A 27,985-nucleotide genomic window follows, 5' to 3' on the forward strand; every position below is an offset into this window, starting at 1 on the left:
CAAAATAGTAGCACATATAATTTAGTTGTCAGGGACTGCTATACTACACTATAGGGATGGTACCAAAATAGTGGCAAATATAATTTAGTTGTCAGGGACTGTTATACTTAACTACAGCAATGGCACCAAAATAGTAGTAGAATGTAATAGTTGTTTTTATTAAAAAACACATTGTTATAGGTGTTGAAATGTTACAAATCAACTATTGCACAACAAAAACAATGCTATTATAACTGCGTAAAGTATGCACCCTAGTCCAGTCTTGTAAATGTTGTTTTAAAAATAAATTGGTCAAATCTCATGAGTTAAAGTAGAAATTCCACCTCTGCACAGCTTCCATAGCTGCCAATGTACATATTGATGAATAGCATGAATTGTAACCTGCCATCCAAAGTTCAAATCAAATATAATGCAAATATGTACCTGACACCCAGAATTATTTGCAGAAGCTAACATCTACTTTGAAAAGTATTTCACTCAACACATAAATGTAAATTAAAGACCCTTTACAGTGGGCACCATAATAAACTGATCACATATAATAGTTATATTTTGAAACTGTTATCTCCCTACCAATCACCTTGGAATAAAATAAAACAGTCCGATGTATAGATATATTACATAAAAAATATATATATATATATATAAATTACCAAAACTAATATTTTTGGCAGATCAACTACTAAAACTAGAGGTTATCTATGCATACAGAAAAATATTTAGAAGTTTGATAATGATAAGCTTACTTTTATCAGAGTTATCACTACCGGTACCACCAGTAAATTTTAAAATGACAATGACGGCAGACATTTTGCCACAACTATGATGCTATTAATTTAACTACAAGCCAAGCAATGCATGATGGGATGTGCATGATTACATATGTAATCACAAGTTCTATAATACATTTACTATATTAGAGTTTTACTGTCAGTAAAATTTTGTTTGAAGCCTCTTATATGTTGAGTATTATGGGTACTCTGTTAAATATAGCAAATATGGTATTCATAAGATATCTGCCTTGCCAATTGCAGAACAATAATAATCAGTTCCATAGATTCAGCTATGAGTTTACAGCATTTTAGAGTGGCACATGCACAAATCACTCTATAACAATCTAGACGGTTTCCTGTATATCAATGCATTTTGAATTCATAGTTGTGTTGTGTTGTGTTACCACTGTGCCAAGCTTAAAACATTACGTACCCTCTCTGCTAGCATGCTTAGATTTGATTTTTGGCCAGGTGAGTCAAAATTAAAATGGCTTTCAACAAAATTCTGCCGACAATACAAATATTTTAACATTTAAGGAAAAAAGAAAATGAGTGAAATAGTTATCTATAACTATAATATAACAAAAATAACATATCTAGTAAATGCATTAATTAACATCTTTGAGAATATCTTACTGAAAATCTGGTCTCTATTATTAGTCGAGCAAAATACTTTAATCTCAGGGCATAATTTAGTTACTAACAAATTGGTGCAAGGTGGTAACAATAACATACCATGAGTGATGTTAATGCAAAGTTTGAATAAAAGTATTGCAGCACGTCTGATGGTCTTTATGACGTAAAATGTGAAAAAAATTAAATTTCTTCTCTCAATATGTCTGTTTGAGCACAAAGTTCATCTGCTTCATGTAAAGAAACGTTCTTCTTCCTTTTTACTAAAAATGCAATTGCCTCTTTTAACAAAACGTCTCCAATGAACCTTGTAGCAAAACTAGAAAAAATGAAACAAACATTTTTTAGTTGAAGATGAAAATATCAGCATGGTACAAGTGGTTTATCACCATTCACATCTTGTGGCCATGGTAGCCATTTAGATTGTACATTGCAGGTAGACATAGTTGTGTTATAATTTTACTTTTTTTTTAATGTTTATTTAATAATAAATGTTTGTGAGTAGTCTTTTTAATTCATCATGGGGTTGCACAAGTACACTGTAACATCACAATAATTAACAAGTTACATAAATTTAGTTTATTATTTGGAATAGTTCAAGTATATATGATAACAGGAAAACCATGCATGTATCTATATTTATAGTGAAATAACAGTGTACTAAGGGAATGATTTGTTGATGTTTCAAATAAAACAAGCAGCCTATCGGCTGAGATAGCTCCGCTGTTAGCAATGCACATTTCAATTAAAGAACTGAAGACATCATTAGAAAATGAACAAATGTGAGAGAGGTCTACCCAAGGTACATATACACGAAGTATCAAAGCATTCAGGCCTGTAGTTTTCAAGAAGAAGTCGAAAAAGTAAAACATTGACATAGACACCGGACGCCGCCGGACAATCACTCATATGATAAGCTCCGCTCGACAAAGTCGACAGCGGAGCTAATAAAAAGTATTACACTTTACTTACTACATGGGATACTTTTTGGCTTGTTTCTTCATAAATATTGTTTTGTTGGAGGTGCAAACCATTTGTGTACTTGTTTCAAAAATACTGAAATAAAAAAAAAATGTATAGCGAAATTTTACACCTAATAATGAAATATAATCAGTAGCACTATGATTATATACTTGATAAAGGTATCATAAATATTCAAAATCGGTTATATCTGATGACATTGAATACATTCAAGTGTGTATAATAGAGATTAAGCATCGCTGTTTCAAAATTTCAATGAAATGATTATGCATATTATACAAATTCCGGTAGGCAATTAGTATACTTCAATTTCTTTCATATTCTTCCCAGGCATTTGATTTTTTAGATGGATTAATTATTATGAAAATTAGGTAATTATTATGCACAGATTTCAACTCAATCAGTTCTGTGCATTGTCCTGGGCACAAATGTACCAAGTTCCATTGAAATCTGACGAGTGGTGCAATATACATGTATCAGTATATAAACACACACACACACACACACACACACACACACACACACTTTCAATACTTAAAAAGAGTGACAGTGTTGTGTGCAAATTTATTATGTTGTACGTAATCCCATCTCAGCCTATTCAGTACACATAGGTGTTTACATGTTTTGTTAATTTCACTAGCAACTCTTATCAGACTACCTCAGGCAAGGCTGCAATGCAGATGCTGGTGTTAAAAGAGCTGTAATAAACAGGCAGCCTCTCGACTGAGATCGCCCCGTTTTTAGCAACACACATACATGAACAAATCTGTGAGAAGTTTGTAGTTCTCAAGACGAAGTTGAAAAAGTAAAAAGTTGACACAGACGATCACGGACAACCACTTATATGATAAACTCAGCTCGACATCAGTAAGAATAATGCAATTAAGTGTACCTTTTTGTCAGATGTTTTTTTATTAAGTGTTCTTTTAATAGTCTTTCTTGTATCTTTTCATACACCTGTAAAATTATTAATATATTAAAACAACCAGTTTTTATGTGTACGACATTCAAGTCTACCAATTTCTAATAAGAACCAGAATTCAAGAATATCACCAGAAATATTTAAATCTAATATTATTCCACCCAAGATACACAAGTATGGAAGCAAGAAGAAATCATTTAGAGAAAAAAATAGATACAGGATGACAAAATGGCCAATCAATTTGATCAACTTACCTTTGAAGACACAAAGTTCATTCCATACCCAAATTTCTTAACTGTTCTTCTGCCACAATAATTATGCTCATAATTATTTATGAACATTTTGTGTTTATCGGTGTGCCCAGCACACTCACCACTGCATGATATCACTCCATCCGTTAGGCATAAAATATCTGTGTACTGTTTTTTTAAGTAAAGAAATTTAAAATACATTACATTTAGTCATTTAAAAAAAAAAGAGTTTAAAAGACATTATTATACATCTATCATCGTAACACCTTATTCGTTACAGCGTGCTGTAATTTTGTTGCATTTTAAGGGGTATTTTCATCCTACCATATTAGGAAATGGTAGGATTCCAAATATGGAATGATTATGCGCGTAAGCGTCCTCTAATAATAAAAACAAACATGGCTGGCAACAAGGTTTGACAGGACTATACACACAGAAATTCACTGATTCTGCTCTGAACTTTTTGAGTTTAGACATTTCCATGATGTATCCTTGGAAAGAAAAGATGTATAATAATAAGGTTATTACGAGGGTACCTCAAAGTATGCACTCAGACAGTTCGCCGCACATCGAACTTGGCCACGCGTTGGTTGATACTCTAGCAGTACTATCTTCGGCATACTTTGAGGTATCTTCGTAAAAACCTCATTATTTTATTCTAAACAAGTCACTGTACCTGACTGTCTGTGATCATAGTTATTTCTTCATTATGGTTATCTGCATCTTGGCTTTCTGAACTAACATCTGGAAATATAATAAAACAAAATTACAACAAGCAGCCTGTTGGCTGAGATAGCTCCGCTGTTAGCAATGCACATTTCAATTAAAGAACAGAAGATATTAGAAAATGAATAAAATTTATTGCAATCTGACTTGCTGTTTTCAACAAGAATTAGAAAATATATATTTTGGCCAAAAATGACAAATATTCATCAAAGTTAAAGAATTAAAGATATCATCACAAAATCAACAAATCTGAGAGAGGTCCACATTTAGTACCTATATATGTAATATCAAAGCAATCGGACTTGTGGTTTTCAAGAAGAAGTTGAAAATATCACTTTTAACCAACAATGACCAAAAATATTCACCAAAATTAGAGAATTAAAGATATCATGAAATGAACAAATCTTAGAGAGGTCTACCCATGGTACATACACACCAAGTATCAAAGCATTCAGGCTTGTAGTTTTCAAGAAGAAGTCGAAAAAGTAAAACATTGACACAGACAGCGCTGGAAATCACTCATATGATAAGCTCCGCTCGCCAAAGTTGATAGCGGAGCTAAAAAAGGCTCTAGTGTGTGTGTTCTTGGTGTTTTCTAAAACTTAACCCAGGGAAGACAAAAACTGGGCATCAGTCAGTAAAGGATCAACAAAATGCCAAACAAATTGACATGCCTAAACATACAATTGTGTCAGATGAACAAAGAAATGCATGCACAAAACCCGAAACTTTATCTGAAACAGCAGAATTTAATCAATCATGAAACTAATGAAGCTGACACAGCATGTTCCATTATTGTATCATGATTGAGCATCAAAATGCCTTTTATTACCTTTTATTATTTTTTGACAGAATATTGGGGGAGTAAACTCTCCTTGCATACACACCGAAATGGTTCATGATAAGGAGCAACAAATGTAATACAACAAGGTAGTGGATAACACAGTGATGCAATAGCAATAATCTGTATTGTTATTAACCTGAAAGTATGACATCCATAGATTTTTCATGCTCCTCAGGTAGTGGTTTCCTAAAAAAAAAGCAAGTAAAGTATTAGGAATATAGCCCCCAAGATTGAACATTAACACGAGTCATCTGATTGCTGAATTTTAATTTGGTGTGGTGAATATCTAGTATGAGTTTACAATTGTGGAAAACAGTCTATTTAAGACAAACATTCACAGAAAAATAAAATGGATATATAGTAATACAAACTGGTCTTTAAAATTTATCTGAACATTCAACTATATAGTACATGCAATTATAACACTTTATAGATCTATTAATGCTGGTAAAACAGAGAATTTGTCAGACAATATAAATAACTTATTCATTAACTGTATGAAAATGATGTTGATAGATTTGACCAATAATACTGTCCAAAGCAATACCAAGTGCTAAATTCAATACATTTTCAGGCAGATAAGAAAGTAGCAAATAACAGAGAACATTATATCTAACATGATTACACAACAAAATTACACTTATAGTAATTTAAAACAATTATTACTGTACAGTGAGATTTATGACTAGCATGAATTTGTTCAGCAGTAGCATAACACATACCAGTGGATCAGGTCTCTTTTTATTTCTGTTCTCATCAAAGATGAATCAACCTATAGGAGGATGATCAATATTATAATGTATGCAAAAGCAGTTTTTAAAATTACTAAAAAAAATATGTATTTAATAATTTTATTACCTGAAAATCAACATCTTCACCAAGGATACAGCATTTCAAGTACTACATAATTCAAAAAATTTATAAAATATATATAAGAATATGCTGTGATTAATGGAATGTTTTATCATGCAGATCCAGAATAATACACACTTCACTACATACATGTAAACACTAAGTATAGGTTTAGGCAATATAATGCATTAAAAATGCCTGTTCTCAAGGAATAAAATTCAGACAAAATGTAATAAATTATCAACAAGCCATTGAGAATGTCACAACCCCTTCTGTTTTTGTACATTATACAAATGTTCACCACAACAGAGATTGACATACAGTTTTAGCATTCAATCATGACAATCTTCCAGGTCACCCTGGTAGAACTGAATGCATGAAGACAAATAGACAAGTAGAAAAAGTTCAAGAGCACTGATTGAATTCTACTGATTTGTTACTCCATGATTGTATTGATAAACCGAATTTCTACAGCTTCAGCCTGACGAAGAATTGATTTTTATAAACACATCTAGTGTCATTGTGTGCGCAGCTATACGCAACACTGTGTTCCAGTTTATATTATAACACTGAAACACACTGAGTATAGTTTACGTCAACACCATTCTCTTCCAACAAATACACTGTACCTAATATGTCAATATACTGTCAAAACCAACAGAATACTCAACAAAATCAAACAAAACTGTGCGGTCACAACGACTCTCATATTTGTTGGGTAGACGAACTGCGCAATCTCAGATCAAATGTTTCAAGCGTGTAGCTGAGCGTGCCGCCGAAACGCACAGCAAGTGTAACTAAAAATTACGAAAAATTGCTACAAAATCCTAGTTTTTGTGCCCGAAAAGATAGTGAATGTAAAACTTGCAAACTAATCAGTTCATGAATATTGCCGCTTATTGTGTTCTTTTCACAAGTTATTTGCATATATCAGGTAAATTCAGGAACAAGGTACCCGGATGGAGGTAGACATACGAAGATTGCGAGAGCAGACATATTTTATGGTTATAACTATCTCAAAATACATTATGATTTGGAATATGATATGGTGTATGGCTACCAGTCAACTATGTTTAATTACATTGTAACCCAAATCAACACTTGAAAAAGGAGAAAAATGTTTGTTTTCTGTCTGACATAATGGCTGCTGGTCAGCCCTATTGCATATAATTTTAACAAAAATTAACATCTTCATTGAATAATATACTCCTCTGTACCAAATCTGAATAAATGTACTGACAAAAAAATAGCATTTTGCCAGAAAATCTGAAAAATAATTTACATACTTCAGTATGCTAATAGGTGTTACCCATATTCTAAGTTTGAACAGAATCAGCCAGCATGACTTGGAGTTAATGCTAAACAAAATGTGGGTTTTTTGTATATTTTGGGGTAAAATATGGCCACCAGTCAGCTATTTTGTATCTGAACAAATAGAAAAGCAGGGGCATAAGTGTACCAAGTTGAGAACAAATCAGTCAATAATATTGTCCTCAAAATGTCCTCATTGATCAATAGTACACAACAAATAATAGATTTAATAAACATTCACTGCTTCAAATACAAAAAATAAACTTTAGTACATACCTTTAAAACAAATATACCGCAATCTTTATCATTTTCCTGGGAGGGTAATCCCTGGGAAAAAAAATTGCAGATGCACTTTAATGTTGAATAGATTCCAAATAATAATAAAATGCCATTACTTATGTGTACTTGTACTGCATTTTGTTTGAATATACCACACAATTAGTGAAATGTTTAGCATTGGTAGTTCAGAGACTTCAAAAGGTCTACATAGGCTGGTGAATTTGTCAAGATATGCCATTTCTATAGGTTTTGTCATTTTTTCAAAACTTTCAAGTTGACTCTTGCAACATCAGCAAAGGCGCGATGACAAATTTTTGTTTCTGTCTACATTACTTTAGCCAAAACGAAAAGCTGTTCAGCATATGTGTTCAATGACTTATTATCTTGTTGGCCAGATACACATAGCATAAACATATACCACACACCAAATTCATTAGTATGAATATGAGAAAACATCCTGCCACTGCTAATAGTGCCAGTGCAAATTATGCAAATTTATAGTGGGCAGAACAGGAATTGTATAGCAAAATGTTCTGAATCTATTTTGCAGTAGCAATTGAGAAAACAGATGAAGACAGCTGGGGTATGCAAACACAAGAAATGATTTTTATTGAAATTTAATCAATATCTTGAATTATATTATACCAGTATATTGATGGTGTTAATCCATTGATTTGATTGGTCCAAACACAAAATTTGCATATGCAATCCATGGTATATTGGCTGATAATGCACGGCTAAACCAAGTGGCCCTGGAACATGAATTGACTACAGGTTTAATACGGAAATACATAAAACCGGTATTATTTGATTTTTAGGGAAATATAGTGGTTGAATTTTGGAAGAATATTAAAAAAAATACTGAATTAAAAACATCTGAAAAGTTATATAACTATAATATTGCTTTTTGTTAATGGTGGGATCCAAGTTGTGAGCGTCGGTCGTTGGGTGATTGTCGTTCGCCACACAAACCTAAACCACTGTCCCTCAACACCGTGAGGTGCCTACACGAACGCCAGAATGCTATGTTCTCAATGTTGTTACTTTGAGATGGATTGCGAACTTCCAACAAAGAAAACATGATCTTTAAGTACAAGATATAATTGAGGAATTCAATGACATAAAAATGCAAAAAACTATGAGTCACAGGCAAAAATGTATGCCACCAATAACAACCGGTGTCCGGTAGCGGCAGCTGACAAAATTGCAGTGCACCCGGGTAATTGCCATCTGTTTCAAAAAACACGGGACAACGCAGGATTCGACGACAATATATATGGTATTGTAATTCTCCACTATGGGTAAATAAATTACAGGAGATGATGAAGATAATTTCGAAAGCTACAGATTTGTGACGAGTGTTCACCAACCACTGTATTAGAGCGACGGCGTGCAAAGTCTTTCGGCCGGAGTTGAGACAAGGCATATCATGTACGTGTCACAAAAACGATGCGAAAATCCGATCTTACACCATCAAACTTACCCCAGAACAATGACAAAACTTGTCAGTCATACTGTCACAAAACTTTGGTTATACCAAAGGTATCCAGGTCAGATGTTGGAACTGAGGTCGCTGTGCCGGTCGCCGTACATGATACACCGCGTCCCGCCGCGTCTCAAATTTCGGTCGAACCAAGTACCGCTGAACGTCAAATATCCACAGTTACAAGTAGTATGTTGAGTCACAAAACCGGTTTATTTCACAACTGTACTTTCAATGGGCAAATTACAGTCCAAATTGTACAAAAACCGGAATGAAAACGTGGAAAATCCGTTGTTTAAATGACCCAAACTGTACACGACCCTGTATTTCAAATCGCGTTGTGCGTCAGTAAAAGGTCAGAAAGGTCATCCTTTGTTATGCTAATTTGTGTGTTTACGCTGCTCTATTCAACGTGGATATGTTTCATTTTCATGTGGAATAAAAATTAGTTTGTATTCAATTTGAACTGTGTTGCGCATGTAATTTTTGTATGCATTCAGCGTACAACTACATACTATTCTTATAAATATTCATGTTCAAGGGCCATAATCATGATCTTTTAGTAGATGAAAGTAAACTCTTTTTTTACAAGTTTTATCGAATTGTCAATATACTGGTATAATATAATAGCAATAACCCCCGCCGAAGTTGGGTATACCACTTGATATTGCACAATTCACTCCATATATGCACTCGCCTGCGGCTCATGCATATATGTCGTGCAATATCTCGTGGTATACCCGCCTTCGGCGGGGGTTATTGCTTAAGTAGAAACATACCAAAATGGAACTTTTGGTAAGAAACAAATTGGATAAAACTGTTTCATGTATTGTAAACACTAGTAAAATGTTTTACATTCAAATCAGAAGAACAATCACCTTCACCTATGACACAGACAAGGTAAATAAAAATAAATAAATAACACATAGGACACTGAAATTAAGATTACACATTTATGCATAACACTTTTTTTTAGTTGGGGAGTAAACTGTTAAAAACACACATTTATTCAACTATACTAGTACTACTTGTTAACCTTCCCTTCCATCTTATTCCAGGAATGAAATACAACGATTAAACATAACAGCAAATAAACCTAAAAAATTTTGAATATTCCTATTTAAAGTAAATACAGTACCTTGATATAATGATACTTCCACTTGTATATGTAACGAGTCAATACTTTATCTGAACTTTCACATTCTGCAGTTATAAATTGTCTGCAACAGACACACATCAAAGCTTTGACATTGCAATAAATACAATTTTTTGAATCAATGAGAGTTTAGACAGAACTTTACTAAGGATGTCAGGGTATTATGGAAGGGTATTATGAATCACATGAAAGAAAGAAATGAAATTATCAAGAAAAATATGTACCGTAAAATCTGTATTAGAAGCCACATCACTAATAGAAGTCGCACCCATTGTTTTTAATAATTGAGAACCAAAAATTCATCATTTCTCATATGTGTAGATGCTCTAATAGAAGTCACATCCCTCTGTTGCATTGTACCATTTTAATAGAAGCCGCGGTTTCTAATATAGAGTTTACAGTAATGCACCTTTATGTACTGACACATAGCAATTAGGATCTGCTGTTTTTTGGATAACAATAACTTATGTTGGCAGTTACAATTTATTTTTACAGAAACACAATTAACTGTAGCATAGATAAAACATTCATTTTTGTGTCAGTTACTGTGAATAGAAAATCTAAATAATGTATGTAAGAACCTATCCTACCTAAGCGAATCTTCTACATAAGTATACTCTGATGCAAGTGAGTCATAAATTTCCACTAACTGCTTTTGAACATCCATTCGCTGCAATGAAAATTGAATAGATGGCATAAGACCTTACATATGTTAATAACATAGTCCATATTGCAATTAGAGGGAAATGTTATTCATACCAAAAATAAAGATTGCTAGCAGTCAACCATTTTTGACCCGATTGTGAAACTAATTGTCATGGACAAGTAATCTAAAATGTACAATGTATGTATCAAATTTGAAAAAGGCAGACAAAGCATTTATAAGATGCCACATTTTCAAAAAACAAAATGGCTGCGGACTGAATCAGTATACCACTGCATGTGCATATGTCCCAGATAAAGTACTAGGCACATGCAAAGAATGAACAGATTTGGTACACAGGGTTCTGAAATTTTACTTTGGCTGAACGGAAGGATGGATGGACAGTGACCGAATTATAACTTTGTTCGAACAGGAACTAATACAAGTGACCTTGCGGCCTGTAGAGCTCCGCTGAAATTGACAAGTGCTAAGGGCAGTGGCAGTTTCTAAGTGGATAGGAGAAGTGGAATCTATGACAGTTTAGTAATTGTGGCAATAGTCAGTGGAAGTCCCTCCCACCCTCAATGTTCAGTATCACCCATATAAAAGCAGCAAATGTATAAACCTTGAAATAACCTTGACCTAACTTGAGCATTTTTGGAAAACATTAGCCCATCCAGTTCATTTTCCAAGACAATGTGTTCTGAGAAAGTTGATGACACATTAAAAATTAATTCAAAATTACAAACAAAAAAAACTATGAATATTATTAGAGAATTAATATGAACAAATTTCAACCCAAAATTAATCGGGCCTGTCTATTGTCCTAGAGCATTTATGTACCAAATTTTATTCAAATGTGATGATCAGTAAGTGAGATATCAGTGTTAATTAATTATGTTTATAAAGTGATTAATAAGCATAAATATTTACCAAAAACTAATTGGGTCTCTGCATAGTCCTAGGTTCATTGAAATGTGATGAATACTCTTTAAAAGTTTCATTAAAAATCCAATTAGTGGTTCTTTATATATCAGTGGAACATTCATGGGAAAAAAATAACTAATTATGCAAATTAGATAATTAATATCCACAACTATTTACCCTAAAACTAATCAGGTCTCTGCATAGTCCTACAAGATATATGTAGCAAGTCTCATTGAAATATGATGATTAGTACTTGAGATATCAGGCGAAAAGCTGAAAATTAACTAATTATGCTAATAAGGTAGTTAATAAGCACAAATATTTATTCCAAAACTAATCAGGTCTCTGCACATTTCTTAAGTAACTATGTACCAAGCTTCATTGAAATGTGATGATTACTACTTGAAATATCAAAAGCTGAAAATTAATTAATTATGCAAATTAGGTAATTAATATGTACTGATATTACCCTAAAAACTATCAGGTCCGTGCAGTGTCCTATGACATCTACGTACCATTGAAATGTGTTGATTAGTACTTGAGATATCAGTGGAAAAGCCAAAAATTGATTAATCATTATGCAAATTAGGTAATTAATATTGCACAGATTTTTACCCAAAACTAATCAAATCTGCGCATTAGTTCAGAGCACCTATGCACCAAGTTTCATCAAATATCAGTGGAACAGACGGACACACATACACACATACACACACACACACACACACACACACACACACACACACACACACACACACACACACATACATACTTGTATTGCAATATGTTCCGAGGACTCCATTGGATTAACTTTTAATATAGTTGAATTAACTTTTAATATAGTTGCGATATGAACTCGATTAAAACGCGTCCCTATATAGGGTTGCGTTTTAATTGGAGTTTAATTAAACTCAATTACAATGCAATACAATGGAGAATTGCATTTTAATTAAGTTTAATTAAACAAGAGTTGAATATCCCGTGACTGAACATAGAAATGTTTGCGAAGCTTAGGTTTAGTATTGGGGTAAGGTATGGTATAATTATATTAATATTAATATAACGTGAACCATACCTTCCCCCGATACTAAACCTAAGCTACGCAAAACGTATTAATAATCGAATTAACTATTAATATAAATTATGTTTTCCGAGGACTATGAAAAAGGTCCTCGGAAGGTGTGTATGTCCTCGGAAGTAGCTATATATCTGTATTTTTGTCCTCGCAACATATAGCAATCCAAGTACACACACACACACACACACACACATACACACATACACACACACACACACACACACACACACACAGACACTAACTGCAAAGACTTCCATTGTGTGCTTTGCACACAGGAGTCAAAAATAGGAAGCAGTAATTATTTCACATGCACACATAGACAGTTTTGTAATCCAACAATAAAAGCACAAATATAGATTTTTACTAGTCCAGGAGATAAATACTGAACGTTTATTTATACTTACAGCCAATATCCAATGACCTATTCCAGAAGGGACATGTATAGGTACATACAAAAACTTCAAATTCCATAGTGATGATTTCTGAAAGTAGAAAATGATCATATATTTTTATTGCATTTATCAGTACATGTATTGGCAGCATAACAAATATACAAAAGAATCTGACCATCGCAAGACCTCAATTGTACTATAAAAGCATTCTAGTAATACTCCATAAGTAAGCAGTTTGGTTCTGATTTTATTGCAGCCATATGCTTTTTCTCTGCCAAGTAAAACAGTGGATACTTGATAAAATGACCAACAGCCAATCAGTGTTATTATGGTATTATACCAGTATTAGCACACACAAAAACTGCATGCTTGGAGCTCTTAACACAAGTTTGGTTTACCTGTGTAATGAAGGCCTTATAATTCTTTGTGCCCTTTTCAAGAGCTGGAATCAAAAAAGTTGAAGCAATACCAATATCACATTGATCCTGTGAATAAAATGTTTGAAAAAAATTAATGAAATATTTAGTAGAAACCAATTAATAGCAGTGTTACATAATTTGGAAAGAAAGTCATCGAACGACAGATTCCCAGTTAGTTAAATAGTAAACAAAATTGAAATGAAATGAACAGACCATTTTTAATCAGAACATGGTACAAGTTACCTAATTTTAGTATACAAGTTTGATTGCAATCAGCCAATATATGTCAGAGACACTTCAATTGAGCAATTTTAATCTACTAGGTTTTGGCAAAATGCACCCATGCACGAACAAGATCTGATATACATTTTAGGTGTGAGATAATATACTAATATAAACTTAGAGGTGATTGTATAGATTTTCCCACCCTGGTGCTTTTGAATACTTCCTATGGCTTTTTAATGAATTTTGGGCTTTGAAATCAGGTGTCTTGAGAACACTGAAATCTGTTATATACTACTTTTTTTAACCATGCATCAAAAATGTTGTTGCACACATGATTTTGCATTTTGAAAAATGATGGTGACTGTGTCTCACTCAACAAGAGGTTTAACATAGTTTATGCTTACCTTGACAGACAACGATTTGAACAATAACTGACAATAAATATTTATGATCTATAATGAAATAAACAAAACAAGTATATTACCTGATACAAAGTTTAGGTTATCAAATTTGAAGTTAATTATAACACTTCAAATATTCCAAATGCATAAACAGAACTTTCAGATCTGTTGTTACACATTTGAATCTGTTGCTAAACCTACATGGTAGAAATATTTGTAGCTGATTTTAACTGAATTGCAGACTTTATTCAAATTACATAATTTACGTGTACATGAAAATCAAAAGCTTACTCACATCTGAATTCAAATGTTGATTGTCAATGATATCACAATGCTCAGCACTAAAAGCAGTATCTCCTGAAAAAATTTAAAAATTTAAAAAAAAATTATGTGCCTAATGTATACAGCATTAATAACTGATGAATGGAACTAGATCCTTACAAATAAAGACATTTTAAAAAATATCTCAACTTGGTAGCTATAATTTTGTGACCTATATAACACTATAATCTTCCAGAACTTAGAATGGTCTGGTTAATTAATGTACAAGTTAAATATGCTATCAATTATTTACATTAAATTATTTTACCACAAACCTTGTGTAAAATTCTCATCATAATTCTTGGAGGTACTACCAGCAACAGAAACTGCACTGCTATTAAATAAAAATGAACATGGTTATATTGAACAGTTTTTGCTACAAAATCTTATTTCAAACAACATGAGGCAGTACATGATTTTAGTGTATTCTTGGGAAAATAAGCTTCAATCAAACTTGTTCTGCCTGTATCACTGGGTTGTAAACACAATGCATCCATATGCAAATGACAAACCAACACAGACAATGAATCTGCACACAAGAAATCACTAATAATATTTGCTTCTGTGACAAATTTACACACAAAGCAGTGAAAGCTAATACGTATGAGAAATTTAAAAAAGCAATTTTTAATTAAATCATAAAAGTAAATAACAGGAACCCAAACCATCAGAAGCCATAGCCAAGTTTGAATATAAACCAGATCAGGCACACCTTAATGAACAAAAGTTGGCTAACAAATTGTGAAAACGGTGCAACTAAAACAACCTTGCCTGAACAGAGAAATATAAGAAAACATGCTTCATGCTTTTTTTTACTGCTAAATTAACCTTTCCACTTTATTTTCTATTTTAGAAGCTTCATACTGCAACCAGCTTTGGGAGAACCGTTTCTGTAATGTAAATTTAAAATAAAAAGCATTAGGCAACTGTAATAATTTGCTAACTTCCATGTGAAAATAACCAAAAAACACTGTTGAGTAATATGTCTAGAGAAAAACACAAACACATATCAACATACATTTTATTGATAGGTAGGTAATTAACACATTTACCTTTGGGGGACACACTCTAAGATCATATTTATGCGAATAATCAGTTGATGAATCTAAAACAATAAAAAGTAACTTGCATTAGTAATGATTTTATCAGGTATGGCTATACAAAACAATACTTCAAAACATAGTGCAACTATCACAACCTTGCATACTGAATGTACATATTTTTTTAAATAAAACAAAATATCATTACTGTCTGACTTTTCTAGAATATATACATATTGTACAAAATATGAAAAATCTTAGTTTTAGCTTATACTACAACCAAGTCATGTACTTGATACAAAATACTTACTCATTTCTTTCTGTGTGTCACCACTAGAATTGTTGCTGTTCTTTATAACCTTTATTGGAAAAATAATTTGACGCATTAGAAATCAGAGTTTTACATAGAGTACATATTATATTTAGTGGAAATATAAAATACTCAATATACATACCTTTTCTGATGCTACTTTTTCTAAATTGACTTCTGAACATTGTACACATAGATGAAAAAGAAATATTTTCTAAATTAATGATGAAATTATAAAGTGAATAGAAACAAGATTAACACAAGCTCAGAAATAAATAAACAAATATGATTGTTCATCAAATCATACTATTAAATGTACTTGAGCTAACCTATTTCATAATAAGACTTGATATATGTTTCAAAGTTCAAAAATACCGCACACAATATATACAAATTTGGCCAAATGCCACAATTTCAGTTAGATGTATTGCCTACCCTTGAGTATTTTAACAAGCCATGCATGGCACAGTTCCGGTTAGTTATCGAATTAAAGATATATAGTTTTGTTTATAGTAATATAGCTGGAATATAACCATGTCAGGAATATGATTATGATGGTTGTTTAACATTAAAATGATTGACAATGTATCTGATTGTCAAACAAGTACTTGTCCAAATTGAGAGATATTGCTCTGGAACAGCATTAATTAAAACAAAATCAAATTTGAACATAGTCATTCAAGCATGTCAGAGATATGGCACGCGAACCACATTCATTTAAACAAAATGGCCATCAGTGGGACCTTTTTGAATCTTATCTGAAAAACATTTGCATCAAGGTCCCATACTATCTAATGAATATACTAAGTTTGAACAAAATCCATCTGTAAACAGCCGAGAAATGCTTGATTTTGATGATTTTTTAGCACAAAAATGGCTGCCATTCTGCCATCTTGAATCAGATTGTAAAACATATTGATGTGCATATGTATAATATCATGTATGATGCATGTTGGTCCAGGCATTTCTGAGATACAGATCCAGACGCGCGCGCACACACACACACACACACACACATACACATACACACTGATGCACAAGGGTCAAAACACAAGTCCATGTTTTCGGACTGCATCCAAACAGGGACTAATAATGTCTGCTTACAGGCCACTTTGCTTATCAACATTATTAGGGATATACAGATAAATTACAAGGATACCTGCTACATCCAAACTGATGTAATGATTTTCGCTTATATGCCCAAGTAGTAATTTACAATTAGGAATACAGTTCTTCGGGCTGAATATAATATCAAATTTATCGGACTCAGGTGATGCAGAAGTTACAATGTGTATTGGGATTTTCAGCATTTCACTTGTCGCTTGAACGCACACATGATCAGCCCATGTACCATCTTTTTTCATTTTTTTTATGTACTGCCTCCAGTTTCCAACTATCTGATGTTTACGGTTTATACCATCCTCCTGGAATTTAAAAATAGAATATCAACATTATGATTTCATTGGCTGCTTGCAATAAATATCATTATCATCAATACAGTAATAGATGAGTGTCATACAATATTTATTATTATTAATTATATTCAGACTTTTTGAGTAAAACAAGTATAGCACATATGAATACAATGATTTCACATTTATTTAGAAGTTCATAAAAAATCACATCATTACTGAATAGCTAAAAAGTTAAGCTGATCATAAATAATAAAGTGGATCACTTACTGTTAATGGATGATCAATCATGTATTGTACAACTTGCTGTCTTAAAAGTTTATAATCTCTTATTTCCAGAAATTCAAACCGCTCTAACTGATCTTCAATTGACCTAAAAAAACAGTTTCCATCACCAAGTATAGGATTTCGTACAGAAAATCCTTCTGCTTCAACTCTTTGCAAGAGCCTTTCTTCATGGCTTTCAACTCTATTAAGGGCCAATTCAAGTTCTTTAAGAAACATATCTATGAAATAGAAAAGTTCAAAATTGCATTAGAATTTTATTACAAATTAGCCACAAGTTAGAAAAAATAATACAATACTAATAAGTGCCAATAAGCAAACTATGGTTTGCCACATCCCTCCCTTCTTGTCTACCAAGTTTATACAAGTAATGAGAAGGGAGAGAGTCCTGCTATTGACACCAGTGAAGTTATTTGGCAAACTTGATCTTGTAGCCATGCTCGACTATTGAAAGGGTACATGGGTCTCTTGTAATAATTGACCAGTTACCATGGAAAGTGAGAGGCGTTACACCACAGGAAGTGAAGGGCAGGGCAGGGCAGGGAAACCATCTAAATCAGTGAATCTACCACACTTAACTGGTGTAAACATATCTACCAAAACATTAAAAAACCTACATGACTTTGGACAAGTTTAAAAATCTAGTCATTTTGTCCAGACATCTGGCAAGTTTAGCAATATTGACACTTTATGACTTGTATTAAAAGGTAACAATTATCACATAAATAATTAGAGGCTTAAATATATGCAAACATAGATTTTAAATTGCAACCAGTATTATTACTCCCCATGTCATATTTGTTGGTCACACACAGTTTAATGAGAGAAACTTGACCCTCCCAGAGGATACAGGTTAGGAAACATATGGGGTTCTATTTAGTTTAGAATACTTGGACTTCCTACAGGAACTCATAAATCTTTCATTAGGAGTCAAGTTGATTAACCAGGGTTTACTTGATGTCACATAGCCATGTATGGCAATGGACAGTTAGAATATACCATTTAGAAATATTTCATTTCTTTCCCAAATGAAAGCCAACCTCCTTATGATTTACGAGCCATGGCCTATTTAAGGGCTAGTAATCTTGTATTTAGGTTGTCTAATGCTACGATTGTCTTGCTTTCATTAACCCGGTATTAATTAAGAGTTATTATATCATGAACTACATACATGTCTGATGATTGGTTGTTTGTTGACTGAAATGGTATTATACTGGTGTCTTCACACTACCCAAATAAGAAGTTTATCACACCCCATAAAATAAATGTTTTAAAACTCAATTCTGCAAAAAACAAGATCAATTTATTAGGGACAAAATGAATAAAGCACTACTACCTACAATCCAATAAACTAAAATATAATAAGATAATAGCTACGTTCTCACATGTCTAAACAAGCAGCCTATCGGCTGAGATAGCTCCGCTGTTAGCAATGCACATTTCAATTAAAGAACTGAAGACATCATTAGAAAATGAACAATATGAATAGTATCAAAGCAATCGGACTTACAGTTTTTAACAAGAAGTCGAAAATATCACTTTTTACCAAAAATTACAAAAATATTCACCAAAATTAGAGAATTGAAGATATCATCACAAAATGAACAAATCTGAGAGAGGTCCACATGTAGTACCTATATATGTAATATCAAAGCAATCGGACTTGCGGTTTTTAACAAGAAGTCAAAAATATCAGTTTTTACCAAAAATGACAAAAATATTCACCAAAATTAGAGAATTAAAGATATCAACATGAAATGAACAAATCTAAGAGAGGTCTACCCAAGGTACATATACACCAAGTATCAAAGCATTTAGGCTTGTAGTTTTCAAGAAGAAGTCGAAAAAGTAAAACATTGACACGGACGACGACAGACAATCACTCATATGATAAGCTCCGCTCGACAAAGTCTACAGCGGAGCTAAAAAAGACTGAGAAATGATCGATTCATGTTCACGCTATTCGCGTGTATAAATAATGCAATAACAGACACGGCAACAGGAGCGATTTTGACCCGACAACGCAAAAATAACTGGTGGGAAAAAATAGTGTTACGAACGTGAGATAACAGATTGGCTAGAAAATTCAACTTGTTACCTCTGACGCCATCTTGTGTAATGTCAAGCATAAATAAGTCGGCGATAGAGGGCTTATGGCCTTCGTACTGTGCTCACACGGCACATTCCATTGTGCAAAAAGCCGGTGTGACAACTGAGTTTAGGATCTGGTCCACCCCTTTTACGACTGTCAAAAACGCCAGCGCCACAACGGCGTATTCTGTTTACACACACACACACTTTAAAACATTCTCAAATAAAAGGCGTTGTGATAACGGCTTATTTCGTCTACTGAGAACACCAGTAGTGATTTTTAAGTAGTGTTCACACTACACTAAGTACGGGCTAAGATTTAAGCTGATTTAGGCTTATCTCACATGTTTGCATTTTGATTAGACCCAATTGCGTCCACGCACTGGGAGGGCCAGTCCTTAGCACAAGCTGAAGGGAGCCAGCAGTCGGTGACCTTTTGTTAAGTCTTGGTTTAAGAACACAAAATTTCTGCTGCTGACATCATGAACGCAAGAGAAGATGGACTCAACTTATTTTGATGAACAGAAATAGTATACAATGGCGTAACAGAATGAATGTATCAATCAATGTAACAAAAATAAAATTCCCTTCCCAAACTGAGATGTTTGTTTTTTCAGCCTGACAAAGCAGGAGTATTTTTGCACCCCAATCTTGCTACTTCTGGGAAAGTCGTTTATGGAGTCATTATACGAACATGGGACAAAGCATCATTCCTTTAAAACTTCAGATTTGTTTAACGAATTAACTTTTCGTTTCTCAGATTTGAATATTTTTTTTTCTTCAAATCATGGGTCTTTCTAGGTTGTAATAATAATAACAATAATTAAAAATTAGTATAGCGCCTAATATCCATCACCATGATGCCCAATATAGAAATGCTGTCTGAAACGTACACGTTTTAAGTTTAGATTTGAAAATGTTAAAACTGGCTGCAGACAGGTTGCGTCTTTGTTACGTCTGAGCTTGGTTGCCATTTGGAAATGAGAAAGTTGCATATATTTGATTGCGAGTATAATATAAACACCCAAAGGTCGCCACAGAGGACGTTTGTGCACACTTAGCCCGTGCTAAGGGTCTGGACAGAGTCTTCAAATCGGATCAGATTTTACCCGGAAGTAGCATTCATTAGCCCGTGCTAAGCGTTCACGCCTGTTTTCTTAGCACAGGCATTAGACCTCTTAGCCCGTGCCAAGGAGCTGTGCGTGAATGCAACTATTGACAGCCTTGGACACATGGATAATAAGTTGTGTCATTAACCTAATACTAGTAGGCTAATCCTTAAAACTAGATAAGATGCAAACACTGCCAGAAAGTAAGGGATAAAGTAAGGGATAAAGTAAGGGAGATGAGATTAGGTAAATTAGATATGTCCTTGGAAGTATAAATACAAGACACCCTCTGATGAGAACAAGACTAACTTGTTTTTACCTATACAAATCAGTAAACGAATAGAACTGCCTTTACAACACTTAATTTATCAACACATACCAGTATCATATGTTTGTTCACTTTGATTCTTATTCTTCTCATTGCTTTTCTTGTCTCCCAAATCACTGAAGGTCCCTTTTGCCATGCAAGTGTTCCTATTGTAGACATTTATACATTAATATACATTACAGTGGTGTGTTAATGGTGCAGTGGCTACACTAGATGGGGACGCACTAAGAATTTCGGATGTCATCGACAATGGCTAGACTACTTATCACGTAACAAATCTACAGAAGATCAACGCAAAATAGACATTGGCAAAGGAACAATCGCAAAATTCAACTCGTTTATGTACCCGTTTAATTTCAACATATCATCATTTTTCGCACATTTCAATCTCGCTTTATTCATTCGCATTTACCTTATATATACATTCGTTTATCAGTAACTTTCACAATTGTAATCGACATCACTTCACTCGTTAATTATTATTCGATTTAATATTAGTTTAATTGTTCCTTTCCCCTCACCTACGTGTGAGTTTTTAAACTGTAAATAATTGTTACTTTTAATACTTGAGTAATAAAAAAGAGAGAAATGTATGTATGTATGTATGTATGTATGTATGTATGTATGTATGTATGTATGTATGTATGTATGTATGTATGTATGTATGTATGTATGTATGTATGTGTATGTGTGTATGTGTGTATGTATGTATGTATGTATGTATGTATGTATGTATGTATGTATGTATGTATGTATGTATGTATGTATGTATGTATGTATGTACGTAATGTTAATGAAGATCCTTGTATATTAAGAAATCAAATCAAATCAAATATCTAAATTACTGCTCATGTGACTTGGTAAATTGTTCATGAATGAATTTGTAATGTATGATCAGAGTGAATAACATGCTAGTCTAATATCAACTAATATCAGATTTATTTAATCTTTTGTAAGTTTGAAATCTAATACCACCAATTTTATTTAATACAGAATGTGGATTCTGGTTTTCATTTATAAAATTTGTGTATCCAAATTGAAGTAAACTGCACATCTTCAGTATAATTTCATTTCTTACAGGGTTACCCAATGACACTTTTTGTAATCAGAATATGACAGATAGGAACAAAAAAAAAACAGTACATGTGCTTCAGAGATATAGTAATGAAACCAAAAGTTAAATTGCTGACAGTATGCAGAAGTATATGGCTTTATGGTCATACTAATTATCTCTAAAACTAATTTCATTTTGATTTTAATAACTCAAGACATATATGTGCCAGATTTTTCAACATGAAACTGCATCGAGACTAAGTATTGCTTGATAACAGACTCAAGTTTGCAAGATGGTAGAAAAAATACTAGGCACAAGAAAATTTTAACGACTGTGGACATAAAACGCACAAGATAACCCCTACACATTACATTTAATAAAGGCAAGGCAAAACCTACATAACTTTACTTACTTATAGCTTGATTATATGTGTTATTGTAAACATTTACACAGGAAGGGATACACTCCATCCACTCCAGACCTTTTTGTTTAGCCATCTCACTAAATTCATCAAATTTAAGCCTAGTTTTGATTGTGCGGTGTGAACGTTCAACCTGTTAACATAATGATTCAAATAAAGTATTCAAGATTTGTCTTTCTGTTTAAAAAAAAATGATACATGCCTTTTGTCATAAGACATCATCACTACATACATGTACATGTATACAATAGGATAGAGGTATTACTAGTAGTGGGAAATAAGTATTTTCGATGGCGCATTCTTGTTTATAATGAACAACATGATTACCATTTTTGTTCTATTAAAAACATGTCAACAGTAAAAGCACATACAAACCAGCAATCACATTTACTGTATACTAGTTTATAGTACTTGATTACTAAAATGATTTTAAATCTGCTGTAACCCAATATGAATGATCATAACAAGTTTGAATTAAATCTCAATTCCCCCCCCCCAAGAACAATTCCAGACATGTTCACAGGCAGAAGTTTCAGGATTTTACACAAGATGATCATGTAAAATAATTTTTTTTAATTTTTCACAACAGTGGATAAGATGTCATACTTTACCCACAATCCTTTGCTGAAGAATCGAGAAAGTGGTTAAAAAAAAATTTAAACTCTAGTACATGCAGAACACATCTCACTGAAGCACTGATACTGGAAGGAGTTTCCCTAGCCTCACCCCACCCCCAATCTGAGCATAACAGTCCAGCCCCCTCCCCCAATGTAATTGTGAAGAGGGGCATATACCGGTACATTTAAAAGAGACAATCGGCAAGAACGCAACCAATCACATGGTCATTGTTCAGTTAGTGTAATAAGAAAACAAAGATGTCAACAACAACAACAACAATCTGACATTTCCCCACAAATACTTTTCAGAAATTGGACTGCAAATTACATACACAATATTTATCTGAAACTAATGTGAAAAATGAGACATTACCTTTCCTTGAGATTGGGGATGATGACTGCGACTTTTCACCATTCTGATGTTGTACGAACTGGCTACTAATTCTACAATACCCTTAAATTCAGTTCCTTGATCTGATTGGAGTATCTTTGGTGGTCCAAATTGATCATACAGCGCACGTAACTTTTCTGTCACTAAAACAGCCTCCTTACTTTGTAATCCATAAAGAAATAAGAACCTTGAAAAAACATCTTCTACAGTCAAAATATATCTGTAAATTACACCATTTAAATTACATGGCTTTGATGTCATGTCAATCAAGTCAACTTGATTGATTTCCATTACCTTATGGGCAACAACAGGGTGTAATGGGGCTTTAGCATCAAATTTAGGTGCCTCTTTTCCATGAACAGCAGACGAATTCAAAATTCTTTGAATAATATGCACACCAATGCCTGTGAAGAAATGTTTCAAACGATAACATATCGCTCTCGCTCCCGCACCTTTCATCTCCTTGTAATAATGCATTACAACTTCATGAAGATGTTCCCTCGGAACAACTATTCTGCCATTCTCAGTGATGCATTTGGTTTTCAGTCCTGTAGGAGGATATAATGCATCTTCTAGTTTGTACGTTGATTTTGATAAATACAATCTGTAATATACAGATCTTCGTTTCCGTCCAACATCTTTTGGAATATCTTTCATTGTTTTTTCTTTAGATAATACAATTTTCATCAGATCATACTCTTCCTGGGAAGGTAGTTTCATAGCTCCACCCCGAGGCATTGCTGCGAAAGCTTGAATAAAACAAACAGCTGTATTAGAATTTGAGAGATTGTTATATATATCAAACTGCAAAATTAAAAGAAATCAAAGAAAGCTTAAAGAAAACAAGCAGCCTATCGGCTGAGATAGCTCCGCTGTTAGAAATGCACATTTCAATTAAAGAACTGAAGACATCATCAGAAAATGAACAATATGTATAGTATCAAAGCAATCGGACTTACAGTTTTTAACAAGAAGTCGAAAATATCACTTTCTACCAAAAATGACCAAAATATTCACCAAAATAAGAGAATTGAAGATATCATCACGAAATGAACAAATCTGAGAAAGGTCTACATGTATCTATATATGTAATATCAAAGCAATTGAACTTTTGGTTTTTAACAAGAAGTCTTAAATATCACTTTTTACCAAATATGACAAAAATATTCACCAAAATTATAGAATCCAAGATATCATCACGAAATGAACAAATTTGAGAAAGATCTACATGTAGTATCTAAATATGTAATATCAGAGCAATTGAACTATTGGTTTTTAATAAGAAGTCGAAAATATCACTTTTTACCAAAAATGACAAAAATATTCACGAAAATTAGAGAATTGAAGACATCATCACAAAATGAACAAATCTGAGAGAGGTCCACATATAGTACCTATATATGTAATATCAAAGCAATCGGACTTGTGGTTTTTAACAAGAAGTCGAAAATATCACTTTTTACCAAAAATGACAAAAATATTCACCAAAATTAGAGAATTAAAGATATCATTACAAAATGAACAAATCTGAGAGGTCCACATGTAGTACCTATATATGTAATATCAAAGCAATTTCACTTGCGGTTTTTAACAAGAAGTCGAAAATATCACTTTTTACCAAAAATGACAAAAATATTCACCAAAATTAGAGAATTGAAGATATCAACATGAAATGAACAAACCTAAGAGAGGTCTACCCAAGGTACATATACACCAAGTATCAAAGCATTCAGGCTTGTAGTTTTCAAGAAGAAGTCGAAAAAGTAAAACATTGACACGGACGACGACGACGGACAATCATATGATAAGCTCCGCTCGACAAAGTCGACAGCGGAGCTAAAAATTCATCGTGCCGATAGTATTAGGATATATTAAAAATCGAATAGCCTTCCAATCAAGAATCTTGGCAACTTATATTTATCTGCTATTTGAGATGTAAAATGCAAAAACAATGTTTCCATTGAAGTTATACATATATAAAATACATTTGATTTTACATCTGTGGCTTTCAGTCAAATGTATTGTATTCCAGAGCACCTCTATCATAATTTAAATCTGATTTTTTGGAGATATAAAAAATTGGCTAATAATAATTATATAATCAATATGCATATTTTTATTATTAAACATCATGCATTACCCCAGAGTAACTATTAACCAAATTTCAATGAAATGTGACGATTATGCACATTGTGCAAATTCAGCAATTAGTATGCTTGAATTTCAATCCAAAACTAATGCATTGTTCCCAGGGACTTGTATAACAAGTCTTATTGAAATGCAATAGATGGTTTTTGAAAAAAAATTGCAAATTAAGCAAATATTACGAATAGATTTCAACCCCCCAACTAATAAGGTATGTGTACTGTAAAATACTTTATTTTCGCTTGGAATTAGTTTTCACTGAAGGAATTATTCATACAAAACACCCAAAGATTCTTTTCAGTGATAATTTTACAGTATAAGTTGAACAGACTAGGTACAGCTAAATATTAGCTAATTATCTGCAAATTAGGTAATTAATATGCATGGGTTTTATATTTCACTAGATTATTAAAAAAAGACTGCCAAGCATTTACTCAAATGGTATCATATATATCTAGATGAGTTGACAAAGCTGTGTGAACACAGCACATGTAAAGGCATTGGAGATAATCTCCTGTTAATCATCACATGTATTTACATCATTAAGAGATGTTATCAATGTGGCACCAAGTAAGATTTGTTTTGTCTGAGATAATTTAACTTATATAAACATACTGTTGATTAACCTCTTATGTTTGACTTTATCTTAGTCAATGTTGTAATGCAGAAACAGATGTTGAAAGAGCTGTAATTTGAATACTGAAAAATACTTTATTTTAGCTGGAATTAATTTTTTGCTGTAAAGAATCTTTGGGTGTTTTGTATGGAATTTTTTTTTCCCTGATTTTTTGACGAGTTGAATGTAAAATATAGGAAAAAAAGGTATATTCGCTGGATTTTTTTTTTACTGAATTATTCCTTTGAAGCGAAAATTGCAGAAATTAATTCCAAGTGAAAATACAGTATTTTACAGTATTCACTTCAACTCAAGATAAACATTGTACAAGCATTATCTACCAAACAGTCAGTAGTCAAGACAACAATAGCATCAATAAGAGAACACCATTTTTTTTTCAACTCAAAAATTGAAAAAATCCTGTTTAAAGTGGTTTCAGGTCCAACAATCAGATGTGTCTTTGAATTCCTTATTATACTACAGATATTATTAATGTGTTTTTTTATGAACAGATTCAATTACACTAACAGCTATTCAAATACCAGATGTGCCCTTGAATTTGTTATTCTACAGATATTGGCATGTGTTTTTTTATGAGCAGATTACACTAACAGCTATTTCAACAACAATATCCAACTGCAAAGATTGGATACATGGGTGACGTTCCCCCAAAATATTCTTACCATGAACAATAATTTAACTGTAAAAACAAAATCTGATAGTACAAATATCAAAATTAGGTAAAATGTGTAGTAAAACAAAACAGCGACACTTGGTAAATACAATGTCAGGTAACAGTGCTACTAGTGTAGTATTGCTTGCGAGCTTAACATCCAATGACCTCCATAGAAAACATGAATCGCTCGTTGTGATCAACTAGAAATTAACAAATTTACACTTCCGATGATATAGGGGTACATATTGCTGTTATAAAGCAGTTTTCATAAGTAAAACGTTTGAAACACACTTTACAACATAATGACGACATGACTCGTCAGAAATCGGCAATTTCAGTGATGGGTAAATCTGAACACCAACTTTCATCAAACTTCGAATTAATATTATATCAATACTGAATATAGGGTCAAAGCTCACCTGTCAAACACACTCAATTGAACCACTGTCACTTGATAAAAAAACTCTATCACTGTACGACCACTCTCAGTCATGCACCGTGACTTTCAGGAGGAAGGCGAGTCCGTATAGAACGCTGTCAATGGCGTCTTGAATTCCAACGCCACTTGTAACGCGGTTATCGCCACTGCTACTTCAAATAACACACTGTATAGGAATACTAACATAAGATATAACATGTAAATTTAAAATGTGTGGATGTCACTAGCTACTGAACACAAAACAGCCACAGATTACATAGAGAGCATACAGAGCGCCTGTGACAAGCAACGAATTCTTGAAAATGACTGCCAGAGCGGTACCCCCTAAGTTAGTGCAATTGTGGATGCGTGGGAATTGTAGAGATTTCGTCATTAAACATGCGCAAAGAAAGAAAAGCCCAATTTAAGGTAATATGATAAAGTAAAATTATAAA

At 33.0% G+C, this 27,985-nt stretch overlaps 3 protein-coding genes across 3 annotated transcripts in view; 1 reads left to right on the forward strand and 2 right to left on the reverse strand.

The window, feature by feature from the left end:
• Positions 1-27,985, forward strand: part of LOC100367505 (cytochrome P450 2J4-like) — a 50,565-nt gene that overhangs the window by 13,691 nt on the left and 8,889 nt on the right. The gene's annotated exons all lie outside the window — the stretch shown is intronic.
• LOC102800947 (uncharacterized) lies at positions 138-22,788 on the reverse strand. Its single transcript, XM_085496244.1, has 24 exons — positions 22,659-22,788; positions 21,244-21,338; positions 17,650-17,885; positions 17,127-17,391; positions 16,113-16,144; positions 15,968-16,016; positions 15,670-15,722; positions 15,446-15,507; positions 14,893-14,948; positions 14,592-14,653; positions 14,300-14,347; positions 13,650-13,736; positions 13,264-13,341; positions 10,802-10,881; positions 10,194-10,275; positions 7,570-7,620; positions 5,989-6,030; positions 5,853-5,902; positions 5,267-5,316; positions 4,237-4,304; positions 3,564-3,728; positions 3,280-3,344; positions 2,379-2,462; positions 138-1,725 (listed from the first exon to the last, which is right to left on the reverse strand). The coding sequence occupies exons 2-24, from the start codon at positions 21,326-21,328 to the stop codon at positions 1,590-1,592; spliced, it is 1,986 nt and encodes a 661-aa protein (XP_085352370.1). The 5' UTR covers positions 21,329-21,338; positions 22,659-22,788; the 3' UTR covers positions 138-1,589.
• Positions 22,651-27,883, reverse strand: LOC144347818 (KRAB domain-containing protein 2-like). The gene is made up of 3 exons (XM_085496241.1): positions 27,532-27,883; positions 23,658-24,424; positions 22,651-22,800 (listed from the first exon to the last, which is right to left on the reverse strand). The coding sequence occupies exons 2-3, from the start codon at positions 24,411-24,413 to the stop codon at positions 22,651-22,653; spliced, it is 906 nt and encodes a 301-aa protein (XP_085352367.1). The 5' UTR covers positions 24,414-24,424; positions 27,532-27,883.

The sequence above is a fragment of the Saccoglossus kowalevskii genome, unplaced genomic scaffold (assembly GCF_978046115.1).
Source record: "Saccoglossus kowalevskii unplaced genomic scaffold, keSacKowa6.1 SCAFFOLD_24, whole genome shotgun sequence".
NCBI classification, from domain to species: Eukaryota; Metazoa; Hemichordata; class Enteropneusta; family Harrimaniidae; genus Saccoglossus; species Saccoglossus kowalevskii.